Genomic DNA, 19,528 nt, shown 5'->3' with positions numbered 1-19,528 from the left:
ATCTCAACATACAAGGGTGTTGCCTGGATTGGGTGGCATGCCTTATGAGGATAGGTTGAGGGAGCTCGATCTTTTCTCCCTGGAGAGACAAAGGTTGAGAGGCGACCTGATAAAGGTTTATAAGATGTTGAGAGGAATAGATAGGGTGGATTCTCGGAGGCTATTTCCAAGGGCTGAAATGGTCGCTACATGAGGACACAGGTTTAAGGTGCTGGGGAGCAAGAACAGAGGAGATGTTAGGGGTATGTTTTTCACTCAGAGGGTGGTGAGTGAGTGGAATCGGCTGCCGTCAGTGGTGGTAGAGGTGAACTCGCTGGGGTCTTTTCAAAGACTTCTGGATGAATACATGGGATTTAATGGGATTGGGAGTTACAGATAGTTCTATGGCTTGGTAGGTATGGATATGATTGGTGCAACTTGTGGGCTGAAGGGCCTGTTTGTGCTGTAGTGTTCTATGTTCTATGTTCTAACCTGCATCTACACTGTCTATTTAACATAGAAATCATAGAATCCCTACAGTTCAGAAGGAGGCCATTCAGTCCATTGAGTCTGCATGGACTCTCTGACAGAGTATATTATTCAGGTCCTCTCCCTCCTTTAAATATTTTGCAGGTTTCAATTAGATCAGCTTTCATCCCTTAATACTCCACAGACTACAGGGCCAGTTTGCCCAATCTCTCTCCATATGATAGCGTGCCATTGCCAGAACAAGCATGGTGGACCTCTGTTTCACTCGCTCAATGGGGAAAGAGGACCAAAACTGTGCACAGTCTCCTTTCTTAAATACATCCACCTGCCTTAGCCTCATATCCCTTTTTGCCCTTGACTAGAAAAATTCTATCCCTCTGAATTGGGCAGCTCGGTGGTGCAATGGTTAGCACTGCTACCTCAAGGCGCCAGGGACCCGGGTTCAATTGCAGCCTCGGGTGACAGTTCTCCCTGTGTCTGTGTGGGTTTTCCCCAGGTGCTCCAGTTTCCTCCCACAGTCCGAAAGACAGGCTGGTTAGGAGCATTGGCCATGATAAATTCTCCCTCAGTGTACCTGAACATGCGCCGGAGTGTGGCGACTAGGGGATTTTCACAGTAACTTCACTGCAGTGTTAATGTAAGCTTACTTGTGACTAAAGAAAAACTTTAAAAATGAGTCCAATCTATGTTTTTTCTTGGGGGAACCTCCACATTTCTACTATCCTTTGCATGAAGAAATGTTTCTCAACTTCTATTCTGAATGGCGTGTTCTGCTTGCCACATTATCAGAAGGGCGTGGAAGCTTTGGAGAAAGTGCAGCGAAGGTTCACAGGATGTTGCCAGGTCTCGGGAGGTTAACTAAGGGGAGAGATTAAATAAACTAGGATTGTTTTCATTGGAAAGGCGGAGGCTGAGGGGAGACCCGATAGAGGTCTACAAAATTACGATCGGCGCAGACAGGGTGAATGATCAGAGGCTTTTTCCCAGGATACAGGTGTCTGTTACCAGGGGACACGGGTTCAAGGTGAGAGGGGGAAAGTTTAAGGCAGATGTGTGGGGGAAGTTTTTCACACGGAGAGTGGTGGGTGCCTGGAACGTGCTTCCAAAGGGGTTGGTGAAAGCAGGCACATTAGCAACATTTAAGAGGCATCTGAATGGGTCATGAATAGGAGGATACAGACTGAGTGAGGGTAGAGGCTTTTTTAAGTTTAATTAGAGTGTTATGATCAGCATGGGCTTGGAGGACTGACTGACCTGTTCCTGTACTTTTATTTCTTGTCTTTTTTTTTATTAATTTGTGGGACCAGCATTTATTGCCCATCCCTAGTTCCCCTTGGAGTGAAGTTGAGAATCAATCACATTGCTGTGGCTCTGGAGTCAAATGTAGGCTGACTGGGTAAGGATGGCAGATTTCCTTCCCGAAAGGGCATTAGTGAACCAGATGGGTTTTCCTGACAATTGACAATGGCCATCAGTACATTCTTAATTCCAGATTTTTTTTATTAATTTCAAATTCCACAATCTGCCGTGTGCGGGATTCGAACCCAGGTCCCCAGAACATTGGGTGAGGTTCTGGATTAATAGTCTGGTGATAATACCACTAGGCCATCCTTTCCTCTAGATTAAGGCGTGAGTAATATTAACTTGAGTAACTCCTGCTCAAAATATGAGACTATGGATTGTATGGTGGCACAGTGGCTGGCTGCTGACTCACAGTGCCAGAGACCTGGGTTCAATTCTGGCCTCAGTGACTGTCTCCCCATGTCTGTGTGGGTTTCCTCCGGGTGCTCCAGTTTCCTCCCACAGTCCAAAGGTATGCGGGTTAGGCCGTGCTAAATTGTCCCTTAGTGTCAGGGGGATTATCAGGGTAAATGATTGGAGTTATAGAGTAAGGACCTGGCTGGGGTACAGGCTCGATGGGCTGAATGACCTCTTTCTGCTCTGTCTGGATTCTATGACTCTATGTATGGCACTCAAATCTTCCTCAGGTGATCATCTATTGCCACGAGACAGAGACTAAAACATATCTATTCTCTCAAACTGGCATCATTGGCATTAATAAGTAATTTTGTGTTTGTTTCCTAGTTCATCCTCTCCTTGTGTGTTACAGAATGCTGGAACTAGATCTTGTAGTTAGAGATGAAAATGGCAACATTCTTGATCCGGACCAAACAAGTATCATCAGCCTATTTCAAGCACACAAGAAGGCTAGTCAACACATCAATGATTTAATGAGGGAGGAGACGGTAAGAGACTAATATTGACGTATAGCAATTGTCCCTGCTTCCTGCAGTACATTGTGGGAAAGGTTCAGCAGACAGCCTGTTTATCCTCAATGTATCGTCTCCCCAAGTCAGCCAGTCATCAATCTGAACAGTTAACTGTTTCTGTTTCCACTGAGGCGTAGTGGAGAACATGCCCCTGTCTACATCAACGGGGATGAAGTAGAAAGGGTCAAGAGCTTCAAATTTCTAGGTGTCCATATCACCAACAACCTCTCCAGCTCCCCCCGCACTGCTGCCCCCCCCCCCCCCCCCCCCGCCAATCCATACCAACGCTATAATTACGAAAGCCCCACCAACGCCTCTACTTTCCCAGAAGACTAAGGAAATTTGGAATGTCCGCTACGACTTGCACCAACTTTTACAGATGCACCATCGAAAGCATCCTTTCTGGTTGTATCACAGCTTGGTATGGCTCCTGCTTTGCTTAATACTGCAAGAAACTACAAAAGGTCGTGAATGTAGCCCAATCCATCACGCAAACCAGCCTCCCATCTATTGACTCTGAATACACTTCCCAGTGCCTCGGCAAAGCAGCCAGCATAATCAAGGACCCCGTGCAGTTCAGGCTTTCTCTCTTCCACCTTCTTCGGTGGGAGAAAGATACAAAAGTCTGAGGCCATGTACCCGTTGACGCAAGGACAGCTTCTTCCCTGCTGCTGTCAAACTTTTGAATGGACCTACCTTGCAATAAGTTGATCTTTCTCTACACCCTAGCTATGACTGTAACACTGCATTCTGCACTTTCTCCTTTCCTTCTCTATGAATGGTATGCTTTGTCTGTATAGCTCGCAAGAAATAATGCTTTTCACTGTATGTTAATACATGTGGTAATGATAAATCAAATCAAAAATCAAAATCAAACGATGCTGCCTGATGTACTGAGCGTTTCCACCATTTTGCTGTTTTTACTACAGTAACCATAGGAACAGGAATCAGCCATTTCATCCCTTGAGCTTGTTCTGCCATTCATCGAGATTGCGGCAAATCTAACGCCTATCTCTATATATATAAAACAATGGGCTGCATGGTGGCACAGTGGTTAGCACTGCTGTCTCACAGCACCAGGGACCCAGGTTCAATTCCGGCCTTGGGTCACTGTCTGTGTGGAGTCTGCACATTCTCCCCGTGTCTGCATGGGTTTCCTCTGAGTGCTCTGCTTTCCTCCCACAGTCCAAAGATGTGTGGGTTAGGTTGATTGGTCATTCTAAATTGATCCTAGTGTCAGGAGGATTAGGAGGGTGAATGTGTGGGTTTACGGGAATTGGGCCTGTGTGGGATAGTTGTCGGTGTGACCTTGATGGGCCGAATGGCTTCCTTCTGTACTGTAGGGATTCTATGAATTCTATGAACCTGAGCCTTACAAAGACCTATCAATTTCAGAATTAAAATTAGAAATGCATCTAGTTCCTGCATTCTTGGCATGTAGAAATATTTCCCAACGTTGCTTCTTAATGGTCTGGTTCTAAGTTGTAGACAATGCCTTCTAGTTCTACAAACCCCAACCAGCAGAAGTTGTTTCCTTCCTCCTCACCAGTTCTCCTTCGTAACGTGAGCAATTTGGCCAAATCATTTCTTAATTTTACAAATGCCAGCAAACACAAGCTCGTCTGTGTGATATCTCCTTGTAGTTCAGGTATCATTCTGTCAAGTCTTCACTGCACTCCACTCCCCACAAGGCCAGTATCGTGCCCATTCTTGAACTCCCCATGGTACAACAAGGTACTAGCTAACCAGGGCTTATATAGCTTCAGCATAACTTCCACACATTGGTATTCCAGTCCTCTGTACATACAATCATCAGAATTAGAAACAGGAGTAGGCCACTCGGCCCCTCGAGCATGCTCCACCATCCAATAAAATCGTTACATCGCAGAAGCAGGAGTAGACCATTCAGCCCTTCGAGCCTATTCCACCATTCATTTTGATCATGGCTGATCATCAAATTCAATATCCTGATCCCCCCATTCCTCCATGTCCCTTGATTCCTTTAACCCCAACAGCTAATTTCTTCTTGAAATCGTACAATGTTTTGGCCTCAGCTAAATTCTGTGGTAGTGAATTCCACACATTCACCACTGTCTGGGTGAAGAAATTTCTCCTCACCTCAGTTCTATACGGTTTACCCCTTATCCTCAAACTATCACTCCTAGTTCTGGAATCGCCCACCATTGGGAACATTCTGTCTGAATCTACCATATCCAACCTTGTTCGAATTTTATAAGTTTCTCTGAGATCCCCTCTTGCTCTTCTGAACTCCACTGAATATAATCCTAACCAACTTAGTCTCTCTATATGTGACAGACCTGCCATCCCAGGAATCAGCCTGGTAAACCTTCGCTATACTCCCTCTGTAGCAAAGACATCCTTCCTCAGATAAGGGCACCTAAACTGCATGCAATAGTTGCTCTGACTGTAACTTCAACCCCATATTCCTGTCTATTCCTAATAACCTTTCTTGTTAATCAAGAATTTATCTAGCTCGCCTTAAAAATATTCAAGCACTCTGCTGCCACTACCTTTTGTGGAAGAGAGTTCCAGAGGCTCATGACCCCCTGAGGGAAACAATTTATTCTCATCTCTGTCCTTAATGGGTGACTCCTTATTTTGAGGAGTCAGAATTCCACCAGCATTTTTGGTTATTTTCTCTACTTTGTCAAGATATTAGAACCTATGTACATGGACTTCCTTTAGATTTACATTATTTCTAGCTTTTCATTAGTTAGAAAAAAATCTATTCCATCCAAAGGGTGGCAGAGTGGCACAGTGGTTAGCACTTGTCTACTCACTAGCTACGACTGTGCCACTACATTATTTCCTCTCTCTTTTCCTTCTTTGTGAATGGTATACTTTGTCTGTATAGTACATAAGAAACCATACTTTTCACTGTATACAACACGCGACAATAACATATCAAATCAAATCAAAATCAAGTCTCACAGTGCCAGGGTTCAATTCCGGCTTTGGATGATTGTATGTGTGGAGTTTCCACATTCTCCCTGTGTCTGCATGGGTTTCCTCCAGGTGCTCGAGTTTCCTCCCACATTCAAAACATTTTCAGGTTAAGTGGACTGGCCTTGTTAAATTTGCCCTTAGTATCCTAAGATGTGGAGGTTAGATGAATTAGCCATGTGCGGGCTATGGGGATAGAGCAGAGAGGTGGGCCTGAGTTGGATGCTCTTTCAGAGTGTCGGTGCAGACTTGATGGGCCAAATGGTCTCCTTCTGCACTGCAGGCACTCTATAAAAAGGTAACACCTCACATTTTCCTACATTGAAGCCAATTTGTTATAGTCATTTTTTACGTGGCATAGTGGCATAGTGGTTAGCCTCACAGCGCCAGGGACCTGGGTTCGAAGTAAGCCATCCAATGATTCTGTCTACACTTCCCACTGCCTCAGAAAAGCAGCCAGCATAATCAAGGCCCCCACGCACTCCGGACATTCTCTCTTCCACCTTCTTCTGTCAGGAAAAAGATACAAAAGTCTGAGACCATATACCAACCAACTCAAGGACAGCTGCTTCCCTGCTGCCATCAGATTTTTGAAGGGATCTATCTCACATCAAGTTGATCTTTCTCTACACCCTAGCTATGACTGTAACACTACATTCTGCACTCCCTCCTTTCCTTCTCTATGTACGGCATGTTTTGTCTGTATAGCACACAAGAAACAATACTTTTCACTGTATGTTAATACATGTGACAATAACAAATCAAATCAAATCATAATTAAATCAATTCCCAGCTTGGGCCACTGTCTATGAAGAGTCTGCACGTTCTCCCCATGTCTGTGTGGGTTTCCTCCGGGGCCTCTGATTTTCTCCCACAGTCTGAAAGACATGCTGGTTAGGTGCATTGGCCGTGATAAGTTTTCCCTTAGTATATGTGAGCAGGTGCCAGAATGTGGTGACTAGGAGATTTTCACAGTAACCTCACTGCAGTGTTAATGTAACCCTACTTGTGATAGTAATCTTTAAACTATTAATGTCTTTTTGCATTAATATACTTCCATCTAATCACAATGAAACCTATCTTTATTTCACTGGAAATCCCATCGTCCAGGCCATCAATAAATCTGATAAATCATTGGGGCCCCAACACACAGATCCTTGCAAATCACAATCTACCATGTGGAGTGCCCATTAGCCTCACTCTCTGCTGCTATTCAAATAGTTTCCCAACCAGGTCTGTAATGCACCTCAACTCCAAGAGCACCAACTCATGAGGGACTTCATTAAGTGCCTTCTGGAAATCCTTCTGGAAGAATGTAATTCATAGACGTTCGCCTGTCCACTCCTTCACCCCCCACCTTAAAGATAAGTCATTGAGATTTGCCATGCGTGATAGCCTTCTCCTCATGCATCCCGACTCTCCTGGTAATCAGCTCAAAATTTTCAAGTTGTTCAGTTCCCCTATCCTTAATTATGCACTCCAGTAATTTCCCGGCAACATATGTTAGGCTAATTGGTCTATAATTCCCTAGTTTCCCGCTGCCATCCTTCTTAAATAGCAGTGTAACACGCATAATTTTTAATCTAAAGAAACGGTTTCCTAATCAAGGAAACATTTGAAAGATTACAGTTGGAACATCTGCAACACTGTCACCTTGAAGGAGGCTTTGAACGTCTATATAAATGTGTTCCTTTATTTATCAGTTTACATTGAACAGAAGTCTAGCACTAGGAGCATACAACTATGAAGCACTGGTAGTGAGGGAACCACCGCCCCGAAAACAGCTTTGGAAAGTTAGAATAATGCCAGATATAGCAAGACATTTGATTTAATTTGATTTGATTTATTATTGTCACATGTTTTGGTATAGAGTGAAAAGTATAGAAATGTAGAAAATAGGAGCAGGAAGAGACCATTCAGCCTTCAAGCCTGCTCCGTAATTCATTATGATCATAGCTGGTCATCCAACTCAATAGCCTAATCCTGCTTTCTCCCCATTATCTTTAATCCCATTCGCACCAAGTGCTGTATTCAGCCACCTCTTGAGTACATTCTATGTTTTGGCATCTACTACTTCCTGTGGTAATGAATTCCACAGGCTCACCACTCTTTGGGTGAAGAAATGTCTCCTCACCTCCGTCCTAAGTGGTCTACCCTGAATCCTCAGACTGTGACCCCTGGTTCTGGACTCTCCTCCATCGGGAGCATCCTACCTGCATCTACCCTATCTCGTCCTGTTGGAATTTTATAAGTCTGTACGAGATCCCCCTCATTCGTCTGAACTCCGGTGAAAACAATCCTAACCTAGTCAATCTTTCCTCATACATCAGTCCCACCATTCCCGAGATCAACCTGGTCAACATTCACTGAACTCCCTCAAGAGCAAGAATATACTTCCTCAGAAAAGGAGACCAAAACTTCACACAATACTCTAGGTGTGGCCCCATCAAGGTCCTGTACAATTGCAACAACCCATCCCTGCTTCTGTACCTGAAACCTCTCGCAATGAAGACCAACATGTCATTTGCCTTCTTTACCAGGTCAGTCAGTGAAATCCATTTTTGTAGGAATAAGGAGTAATTTTCTAAATGCACTCCTCTTTGGAGGATCATAAACATCATCGAAAAACTTCTGAGGAGCTTTCATATTTTATTTTCTGGCAACAGTGTGAAAAAATTCCCAAATGAAAATTTTCAAGTGATTAAACCTCGAAGAAATTATTTACATTCGCCAACCTCAGGTTGTCCCAAAGAGTTTCATGGACAATTAATTATAGAATAGAATCATAGAATCCCTACAGTGCAGAAGAGGCCATTCGGCCCAGCGAGCCTGCGTCAACAAAAATCCCAGCCAGGCCTTACCCCCATAACCCCACATATTTACCCTGCTAATCCCCCTGACACTAAGGGATAATTTAGCATGGCCAAGTTTAATTTGTTAAGTTTATTTATTAGTGTTACAAGTCAGCTGGTATCAAATTCTGCCAATTTGATGGTCCCTCAGAACTGGGCTGAAGCATCACCCTGATGGATATACGGCCTGGTGTGCGCCTTGAACACATCTGATTCCCAGGCAAGGGAGTTACCAGCAGGCAAAGCAAACATCAAACATAAAAAGAAATTACTACCGGAATCTGAAACCAAAAGAGAAAATGTTAGAAAATCTCAGCAGGTCTGGCAGCATCTGTAAGACAGTAAAAAGTCTGACAACATAAGAACATAAGAAATAGGAGCAGGAGTAGGCCATCCAGCCCTTCGAGCCTGCCCCGCCATTCAATAAGATCATGGCTGATCTGTTGTGTCTCAGTTCCACTTTCCCACCCTCTCCCCATAACCCTTAATCCCCTCTCCTATCAAAAACCTATCAACCCGCGTCTTAAAAATATTTAGTGAGGCAGCCTCCACCACTTCAACGGGCAGAGAATTCCAGAGATTCACCACCCTTTGAGTGAAGAAGTTTGGACTAAAACCTGGTGTTGTCAGACTTTTTACTGTGTTTACGCCAGTCCAACGCCGGCATACCCACATCATGAGCATCTGTAAGACACAGTAAGAAGTCTCACAACATGAGGTTAAAGTCCAACCAGTTTATTTGATAGTAAACCCACAAGCTTTCAGGGTCTGCCTCTTCGTCAGGTGAGTGGAGAGTTCTGGTCTCAAACAAATCATATCAAAGGCACACAGTTTACAGAATACTAATTAGAATGTGAGTCTTTACAACTAACCTGCTATTCTTTCAGACTTGAAAGCTTGTGGGTTTACTATCAAATAAACTGTTTGGACTTTAATCTGGTGTTGTGAGACTTCTTACTGTGTTCACCCCAGTCCAATGCCGGCATCTCCACAGCATCTGGAAGGACAGAAAAGAGATGATGTTTCGAGTCTAGGTGACCCTCTGTCAAAATATGTTGGAGCAATTAGATAGGCTGCATCTCTCTCTGTGAAACTAAATACAAAAACGAGAATACTAGAGAAAAAGAATAAAAGAAAGATTTGCATTTTCTTTAGCAATGTAGTCATAGAAACTAGAAGCAGGAGTAGATCAGTCGGCCCTTCTCCGCCATTCATTTTGATCATGGCTGATCATCAAATTCAATATCCTGATCCCCATTTTCCTCCCCATATCCCTTGATCCCTTTAGCCCCAAGAGCTATATCAAATTTCTTCTTGAAATCACACAATATTTTGGTCTCAGCTACTTGCTGTGAATTCCACAAATTGGGGTGAAGATATTTCTCACTGTTGTGACGTAGAAAGGGAAGGGATTTCTGGAGAGGGCTGAGGAAGTTTGTCCTGGAATAAAATTGCTGAACAGAGTATGTTTTCATAAGCAGGAACTCGTGGTGTCCTCAGACCATAGGATGTAAGAGCAGAAGTAGACCATTCAGCCCATCAGGTCTGCTCCTCCATTCAGTGAGATCATGATTGATCTGATTATCCTCAAATCCACTTTCCAACCTTATCCCCATAACCCATGGGCCCCTTACTGATAAAAAAAATCTGTCTATCTCAGCCTTAAACATACACCACAATCCAGCCTCTGCAGTAAAGATTTCCACAGATTCACAAGGGCAGCATGGTGGCACAATGGTTAACACTGCTGCCTCACAGTGCCAGGGACCTGGGTTCGATTCCCAGCTTGGGTCTGTATGGGGTCTGCATGTTCTCCCTGTGTCTGGGTGGATTTTCTGTGGTTTCCTCCCACAGTCTGAAAGACATGCTCGTTAGGTGCATTGGCCATGCTAGATTTTCCCTCAGTGTACCCGAAAGGACACCAGAGTGTGGTGACAATTATTTATTTTATTAGTCACAAGTAGGCTTTCATGAAGTTACTGTGAAAGTCACTTAGTCACCATGCTCTGCCGCAATGTTCTTTCGGACTGTGGGAGGAAACCGGAGCAGCCGGAGGAAACCCATGCAGACATGGGGAGAATGTGCAGACTCCGCACAGGCAGTGACCCAAGCTGGGAATCAAACCTGGGTACTTGATGCTGTGAGTTGGCAATGCCAACCACTGTAAACATTGTGATGTCCTCGGAGATTTTCACAGTAACTTCATTGCAGTGTTCATTTAAGCCTACTTGCGATGCTAATAAATAAACTTTAAACTCTTGAGAGAAGAAATTCCTCCATAAAGTATCATTGAAGTGGTGTTTGGTTCTTGTTAGATTTAATGATTTCTGCTCTCACAATGAAATAAGACCGTAAGACATAGGAGCAGAATTAGGCCACTCAGCCCATCGAGTCTGCTCTGCCATTCAATCATGGCTGATATTTTTCTCATCCCCATTCTCCTGCCTTTTCCCCATAACCTCTGTTTCCCTTATTAATCAAGAATCTATCTTTCTCTGTCTCAAACACACTCAATGACCTGGTCTCCACAGCCTTCTGCAGCAAAGAGTTCCACAGATTCACCACTCTCTGGCTGAAGAAATTCCTCCTCATCTCTGTTTAAAAGGATCGTCCCTTCTCTGGTTCTAGTTTTCCCTGCTAGTGGAAACATCCTCTCCACGTCCACTCTATTCAGGCCCTTGTAAGTTTTAATAAGATCCCCTCCTCATCTTTCTAAGCTCCAACGAGTACAATCATTTCTGTAAGAAGTCAGATTTATAGCGGAGAAGTTTTCACATTGGCTGCAGTGGGCAACCCAGTTGTAAGGTTTTGAAAGATCTTTGCGCCCCTTCCCCATCATCACTGCAACCTCTCTCCACCCTCTCCCACCCCCACGCGTTTCAGCTCAAACTAGCATGCATTTAACCAAATGAAAATTTGCCACAAATTTCGCCAATTGGGCCGAAATTTTAAACATATTTTTATTTTTAAAACTATACTTTGTTACAGCTGAAATATGAGCTTGCTCCGAAAAGCATTTTAAATGGCTTTTTTGATTTGATTTGATTTATTATTGTCACATGTATTAGTATACAATGAAAAGTACTGTTTCTTGCACACTATACAGACAAAGCATACAGTTCATAGAGAAGGAAAGGAGAGAGAGTGGGATGCTACAGTCATAGCTAGGGTGTAGAGAAAGGTCAAGTTAATGCGAGGTAGGTCCATTCAAAGGTCTGATGACAGCAGGGAAGAAGCTGTTCTTGAGTCGGTTGGTATGTGACCTCAGAATTTTGTAACTTTTTTCCGATGGAAGAAGATGGAAGCGAGAATGTCTGGAATGAGTTGGGTTCTTCATTATGCTAGCTGCTTTGATTTAATTTTATTTTTAATTGTCACATGGATTAGTATACCGTGAAAAATATTGTTTCTTGCGTGCTATATAGAGAAAGCATACTGTTCATAGAGAAGGAAACGAGAGAGTGCAAAATGTGATGTTACAGTCATAGCTTGTGTTTAGAGAAAGATCAACTTTCAAAATTGTCCGTTCAAAATTCTGATGGCAGTGTTCGAGAGATTATAAGAGTCAGAATAGAGTTTTAGAAACATAGAGCAAGAATAAAAGATAGAATTCGAAGGTATTCTGGACACAGCTCAGAGACGTTGCCATGCTCCAGCACCATCTTGCAGTAAGGTGGTTAGCACTGCTGCCGCACAGCGCCAGGGACCTGAGTTCGATCCCAGCTTGGGTCACTATCTGTGTGGAATTTGCACATTCTTCTGATGTCTATGTGGGTTTCCTCTGAGTGCTCCGGTTTCCTCCCACAGTCCGAAACTGTGCAGGTTAGGTGGATTGACCAGGTTACATTGCCCCTTGGTGTCTCAAGATGCATAGATTAGCGGGATTAATGGGGCAAATGTGCAGAGTCATGGGGATAGGTAAAATGCCTTTCAGAGAATAGGTTCACCAATGTCCTTTCGTGAAGGAAATCTTACCTGATCTGGCTGACATGTGACTCCAGAGCCACAGCAATGTGGTTGACTCTTAACTGCCCTCCAAGGGCAACTAGGGATGGGCAATAAATGCTGGCCCAGCCGCGACACTCGTGTCCCACAAGTGAATTATAAAAAGGTGCAGACTTGATGGGCCAAATGGCCTTCTGTACTGTAGGGATTCTATGATTCTAAATCACAGTGTCCATCCACCACCTGAGAAACCTGACTTTAAACTGCTGAGAATGACTTATGAAAATTGTATGTCACTTTTTGCTGGTTAGATTGGGATGGAGTGGTTTGACATTGCTTTCAATTCCTCTGCTTTTCCAGTTTCAGAGCCAGAGCGATTACAGCAGGTTTGTCCGTTTGACCTCTTCGCCCACAAACGCCCTTTTCATCTGGGTCCGCAATTTTGTCTGTAAAATTGGTGAAGAAGCAGAACTCTTCATGTCTCTCTATGACCCGAATGAGCAGAAGATAATCAGGTGAGGTTTTACGATTTGTTCCCCTTCCTTGTCCTCCTCGGACATGGGTAACTTTGAACATCCTGGGATGTTCCCATGATGTGGAGATGCCGGCACTGGAGTGGAGTGGGTGCCGTAAGAAGTCTCACAGCATCAGGTTAAATTTCAACAGTTTTATTTGGTATCACCAGCTTTTTAAGTTCTGGTCAGAGCAGCGTTCCAAAAGCTCGTGATACCAAACAAACCTGTTGGATTTTAATCTGGTGTTGTGAGGCTTCTAAGTATCCCCAGACACAGGGAGAACATGCAGACTCCACACAAACAATGACCCAAGCCAGGAATTGAACCCAGGTCCCCGGCACTCTGAGGCAGCAGTGCTAACCACCATGCCACTGTACCAGACAAGGCACGAGGTGAACTCTAGTGGTGGAAAGCCTCGGATACAGCAGACCCAAAGCTGCTCCTCTCCAACCGCCCAAAAAGTTAAACTTACCACATCTCAAGTCTCATAAAGGGGGGGTGCGGTTTAGAACGGAGTTGAGGAGGAACTTCTTCACTCAAAGGGTGGTGAATCTCTGGAATTCTCTGCCCGTTGAAGTGGTGGAGGCTGCCTCGCTAAATATTTTTAAGACGCGGGTTGATGGGTTTTTGATAAGCGAAGGGATTAAGGGTTATGGGGAGAGGGCAGGAAAGTGGAACTGAGCCATGACAGATCAGCCATGATCTTATTGAATGGCGGGGCAGGCTCGAAGGGCTAGATGGCCTACTCCTGCTCCTATTTCTTATGTTCTTATGTTCTTATATATTGAGCCTCAAAATATCACTGCCGAAAATAAATCTGATTAACGTGTGAATGAAGCAATACTGACAAGTTCCACCATGTCCCAAGGTAGTGTCTTCCATCGATTGAATGCGAGCTTATTGAAGGAATATCTCTCAGCGTTATGTCTTTGATAGTGAAATTCCTTTGGCAGGAGAGCTTGAATGACTGGTGCCTACGTTGCTGTGTGTGAGTGTGTGCAAAGGATAACTGAGATGGATAGTAATGAGCCGAGCCATGCCACCAAATCTCTCCAAACCTCAGGTGGCTTTCCCCAAACAGGCACTGTTAGCATTCCCGATGGGGACAATCCATTCTGAATTTCTATCTGCCAGTGTATTAAGTAGGTCACACTTCTTGAGGTAAATGAATGTTGTCAGACACTGTAGGATGAAAGACATCATGAAGATTCATTGTTTCCTGTTTTAACTTTTCGCAGACCCATTAATGTAAAGGGAATCTTCACAGAAGTTTTCAATGTCACTCCATATCTGTGTCCATAGAAAACCTTACTCTTATTCAATAAGTACTTGAAGATATGCTCAAGGCTGAGATTTTTAATTAGTAAGGGAATCAAGGATTCATAGAATCATCAAATCCTTACAGGACAGAAGGAGGCCATTCAGCCCATCGAGCCTGCATCGACAACAATCCCACTCAGGCCATATTCCCGTAATCCCACATATTTACCCTGCTAACCCACCAGCACTAAGGGGCAATTTACCACGGCCAACCAACCTAACCTGCACACCTTTGGACTGTGGGAGGAAACCGGAGCACCCAAAGGAAACCCACGCAGACATGGGGAGCACGCGGGGAGAACGTGCAATGCCATATGGACATTAACTCAAGGTCGGATTTGAACCAGAGTTCTGGCACTTTGGGGCAGCAGTGTAAACCACTGTGCCACCCATGGGGAAAAGGTAAAGTTGAGGTTGTGGGGATGAGGTGGGAAAGTGGAGTTGATTATCACATCAGATCAGTCATGTTCTCATTGAATGGCGGACTAGACTCGATAGACTGAACGGCCTATTTTCTCCTACATCTTGATGGTCGTATGGAAAGAAATTGCAGCGCTCTGGGGAAAGAATAGGAGAATGATTCCAATTGGACAGCTCCACAAGTAAATTGACATGGATGAGATGGGTTGAATGGCCTCCCATTCCTTTGGTCCATAACTAGCCTCATCACTCCTCTTGATAACATTTGCGGTCACTAAGCCTATTGAAGACATGTGGATTTCCTTTTAACATTGGCCATGGCCTTGCAAAATTACCCTTAGTGTCAGGGAGACTAGCAGGGTAAATACTTGGGATTACATGGATAGGGCCTGGGTGGGATTGTTGCAGGCTCAATGGGCTGAATGGCCTCCTTCTGCACTGCAGGGATTGTAAGATTCTATGATTCTATCATCAAGGTGACACTCGGCACATGCCACATTTTCTGCTCTATTCCGCCCTAACTCCTGCTTTAGTCAGGTATCTCTCATTCTTGGTAGCTTCCATTTCTCCTTTGTAAGAAAGTACCTCGACTACACCCCAACCAGCCTCTAAAGGTTGTCTGTGGTCCCATTACATTTCCGCTTGGCAAATCTATGATTCAATGATTTTATTTTTCCTCCCTGATTTCCTTCCCGTTTCTTCTCCTGAGGATTTTGATTATTGAAGCAGAAGAGGTTACCGAGGGTGCAGTTACATTCCAGCACCTCACCAAATAGCCCTTGACATGAGATTGCTGATAGGTACTATTGATGGAAGATATCAGATTCAAACTGTACTCAAGCTGCACCCTCATGATACTGGTAATCTTCACCCTTATCTTCATCCCCAGTGTAGATTAACTAACTCAGTACAGATAAGCAATTAAGTCTGGCGTGCCAATAATCATGTAGCTCACAGTTTTCTTCAAATTTGTTCTTTGACAAATATCAAGCTCTATGTCTGAGCTGCTGGGCTGAATTGGTTACAAATAATGCAGGCTGTGAGTTTTCAACTTTGTTCAGGACGAATTAATTTAGCCTGCCTGGTTCACTAATGTCCTTTATGAAAGGAAATCTGCTGTTCTTACCTGGTCTGGCCTACATGTGACTCCAGATCCACAGCAATGTGGTTGACTCTCAACTACCCTCCAAGGGCAACTAGGGATGGGCAACAAATGCTGGCCAACCAGTGATGCCTATGTCTCATTAATTAATAAAATAAAGGATGTAGATGTCACTGGCTGGGCCAGCGTTTGTTGCCCATCCCTAATTCCCCCAGTTGAGCTGAGTGCTCTGCTAGGCCATTTCAGAGGGCAGTTAAGAATCAGTCAAACACGTTGCTGACATATAGACCAGTCCAAGCAGATTTGCTTCCCAAAAGGACATTAGTGAACCAGATGGGATTTTATAACAATCAATAATGGTTTCATGATCATCAGTAGATTTTTAATTCCAGGTTTTTTGACTAAATTCAAATTTCACCATTGATGGTGGTGGGATTCAAACACGGTTCCTCAGAGCATTACCCTGGGTCTCTGATTCCCAGTCCAGTGACAATACCATTACACCACCATCTTCAAAGATGCACCTATGTTTACTCAAGCAACTGGCAATGACATATCTTTTGGTTTCATAGATCTGATTTGATTTGATTTGATTTGATTTATTATTGTCACATGTATTAACATACTGTGAAAGGGTATTGTTTCTTGCACACTATGTAGACAAAACATAACATACGTGGAGAAGGAGAGGAGAGAGTGCAGAGTATAGCGTTACAGCGGTAGCTAGGGTGTATAGAACTTAATGTGAGGTAGATCCATTCAAAAGTCTGATGGCAGCAGGGAAGAAGTTGTTTTTGGGTCGGTTGGTACGTGATCTCAGATTTTCAATCTTTTTCCCAATGGAAGAAGGTGGAAGAGAGTATGCCCAGGGTACATGGGCTCTTTGAGTATGCTGGCTGCTTTTCCGAGGCAGTGGGAGTGTAGACAGAGTCAGTGGTTGGGAGGCTGGTTTACATGATGGACTGGGCTTCATTCATGGCCCTTTATAGTTTCTTGCTGTCTTGGACAGACCAGGACCCATACCAAAAATGCTTTTAATCTGTAGAAGTTGATGAGAGTTGACATTCAACTCACTATGGTGGAGTCATCAACAAACTTGAAAATCATATGGAGTGGAATTTGGCCACATAGCAATAGGTGTTTAAAGAGTACATTAAGGGGCTGAGGACAGAGCCTTGTGGGGCACCAGTGTTAAGGGTGGTCGTGGAGAAGATGTTGTTGCCTATCCTTACTGACTGTGGTCTGTGGGTCAGGAAGTCTAGGATCTAGTTGCAGAGGGAGGAGCTGAGCTCTAGGCCACAAAGTTTGGAGATGAGTCTTATAGGAATAAGTTCTAAAGTTCATTTACTAGTCACAAGCAACACTTACATTAACACTGCAATGAAGTTACTGTCAAATTTCCCTAGTCGCCACAGTCCAGTGTCTGTTTGGATCAATGCACCTAACCAGCACATCTTTCTGGCTGTGGGAGGAAGCCAGAGCACCCGGAGGAAACCCAGGCTGATACAGGGAGAGCGTGCAGACTCCACACAAACAGTGACCCAAGCCGGCAATCGAACCTGGGTCCCTGACGCTGTGAGGCAGCAGTGCTAAATACTGTGCTACCATGGCTCCAAGTGTTGAAAGCTGAGCTGTAGTCAATAGATAGGAATCTACCATGGGTGCCTTTGTTATCTGGATTTTCTGGCCACGCTCGCCCCAAGCCAAGATCAATAGACTTTTGCACGGTCCTCTCTCACCCACTGCAATTCCCGTGTTGTGTGCGACAGGAATATTCTACCTATAGAGTAATAAAGCATGTCAGTAAGGTCACCCCTCATTCTTCTAGGTTCCAAGGAGTTATGTCCTAGCCTGGCCAACCTCTCACTGTAACTCAAACCAACTAACCCTGCAGCATCCTTGTAAATCTTCTTTGCACTCTTTCTAGTTTATCAATGTCTTTGCTATAACAGGGTGACCAAAACTGTACACAATACTCCAAGTGTGGCCTCACCAATGACTGTAACATAATGTCCCAACTCCTGTACTCAATGTCGTGACTGATGAAAACCAGATCTTTGCACGTTTGAAGGTTTGACTTAGAAAGTGTATTATTTTTTGATATTTTATGACATTGCCATGGTGATGCATCATTGCAAGTTTGAATTCAAATTGCAGAGAAACAATAATAAGCCACTATTACATTTAGGATAAAGAAGCTTCCAATGGGTGAAGTTGGCAAGATTCAGGCTTTTAATCAAGAGGTTGCTTATTTCAGTGCGATCAGTTCACTGATGACAATGCCAACAGTGATGTCAAGGAAAGGCAGAAATCACTTCATGACTCTGAAATTGATGCATTAATACAGCCAGGGGTACTCACCATGATATAGGTGTGATCCTATTACGACAATCTAGGGATATGAAGCTGTTGTTATCTTACAAGCTTCCTGAATCCAGGCAACTCCCAGTGTTAATAAGATTGTATGTCATGGAGGGGGCCTAGCTGTTGCAATGGATTTGAACACTGCTCCTTCACACTTAGGGCCAAGGCTTTCATCTATCATGATTGATAGAATACACATCTCTTCTCACTGGCTGCAGTGATGAGATGGAAAATGAGTTTGGATCAAGCCCAACACATATCCTCCTGGGTTTTAATCTACACCGCGGAAGTGACCGTAACTCTGCATTGATTGACATTGGTCTGTCAGCATCAATCAGGCATATAAGAAGGACCGCTTGCAAGACAAACTGGTTGGGCAGAAACATGTCTTAGCAACATGAAGTAGGAGCTTCTCTACGTGTTTAATACACACCATATTTTCTTGGGAAGAGCATGAAGCTGAAGCCCTGGGTGGGCTGTGGGAAGGTGAGGAGGGAGGAATTTCCTCACTGCAGTGTGCACGCTACACTGTAAGTGTGGGAGGATTTACTGCATTCATAATTTCTGGCCGATATCTGCGCTCCTCCAATTGCGCACCTATGATTTGTATCGTTCCACCATTATTTGATTTGATTTATTATTGTCACATGTATTAGTATACAGTAAAATGTATTGTTTCTTGACGTGATACAGACAAAGCATACTGTTCATACAGAAGGAGACAAGAAAGTGCAGAATGTAGTGTGACAGTCATAGGTAGGGTGTAGAGAAAGATCAACTTAATGCGAAGTAGGTCCATTCAAAAGTCTGATGGCAGCAGGGAAGAAGCTGTTCTTGAGTTGATTAGTTTGTACCCTCAGACTTTTGTATATTTTTTCTGATGGAAGAAAGTGGAAGAGAGAATGTCCAAGGTGCGTGGGGTGCTTAATTATGCTGGTTGCTTTTCCGAGGCAGCGGGAAGTGTAGATAGTATCAATGGATGGAAGGCTGGTTTGAGTGACGGACTGGGCCCCATTAATGACCCTTTGTAGTTCACTGTGGTCTTGGGCAGAGCAGGAGTCATACCAAGCTCGATACAACCAGCAAGAATGCTTTTTATGGTGCATCTGTAAAAGTTGGTGAGAATCGTAGCTGACATGCAGCATATTCAGTGCCAGCGGGGTTGGCAAACAACACAAATGACCATTGGCTTTGGCGGGGCTGGAACATTTAAGTTATGAAGAGAGGTTGGGTAGGCTTGGGTTGTTTTCTTTGGAGCAAAGAAAACTGAGGGGTGGCCTGACCGAGGTGTACAAGATTATGAGAGAC

General features: G+C 44.0%; 1 protein-coding gene across 1 annotated transcript in view; it reads left to right on the top strand.

Moving 5' to 3' along the window:
• The window catches only part of LOC145346307 (dedicator of cytokinesis protein 2-like), a 1,149,449-nt gene that overhangs the window by 164,367 nt on the left and 965,554 nt on the right, over positions 1-19,528 (top strand). Inside the window, exons 7-8 of the mRNA XM_080193520.1 lie at positions 2,579-2,714; positions 12,860-13,014. Coding sequence (XP_080049646.1) covers positions 2,579-2,714; positions 12,860-13,014 — 291 coding nt within the window. The remainder of the gene's footprint in view (positions 1-2,578; positions 2,715-12,859; positions 13,015-19,528) is intronic.

Source organism: Carcharhinus amblyrhynchos, chromosome 1 (assembly GCF_965287045.1).
Source record: "Carcharhinus amblyrhynchos chromosome 1, sCarAmb.v2.hapA, whole genome shotgun sequence".
NCBI classification, from domain to species: domain Eukaryota; kingdom Metazoa; phylum Chordata; class Chondrichthyes; order Carcharhiniformes; family Carcharhinidae; genus Carcharhinus; species Carcharhinus amblyrhynchos.
The sequence above is the reverse complement of the archived record's forward strand: the minus strand, read 5'-3'. Positions and strand labels throughout refer to the sequence as shown.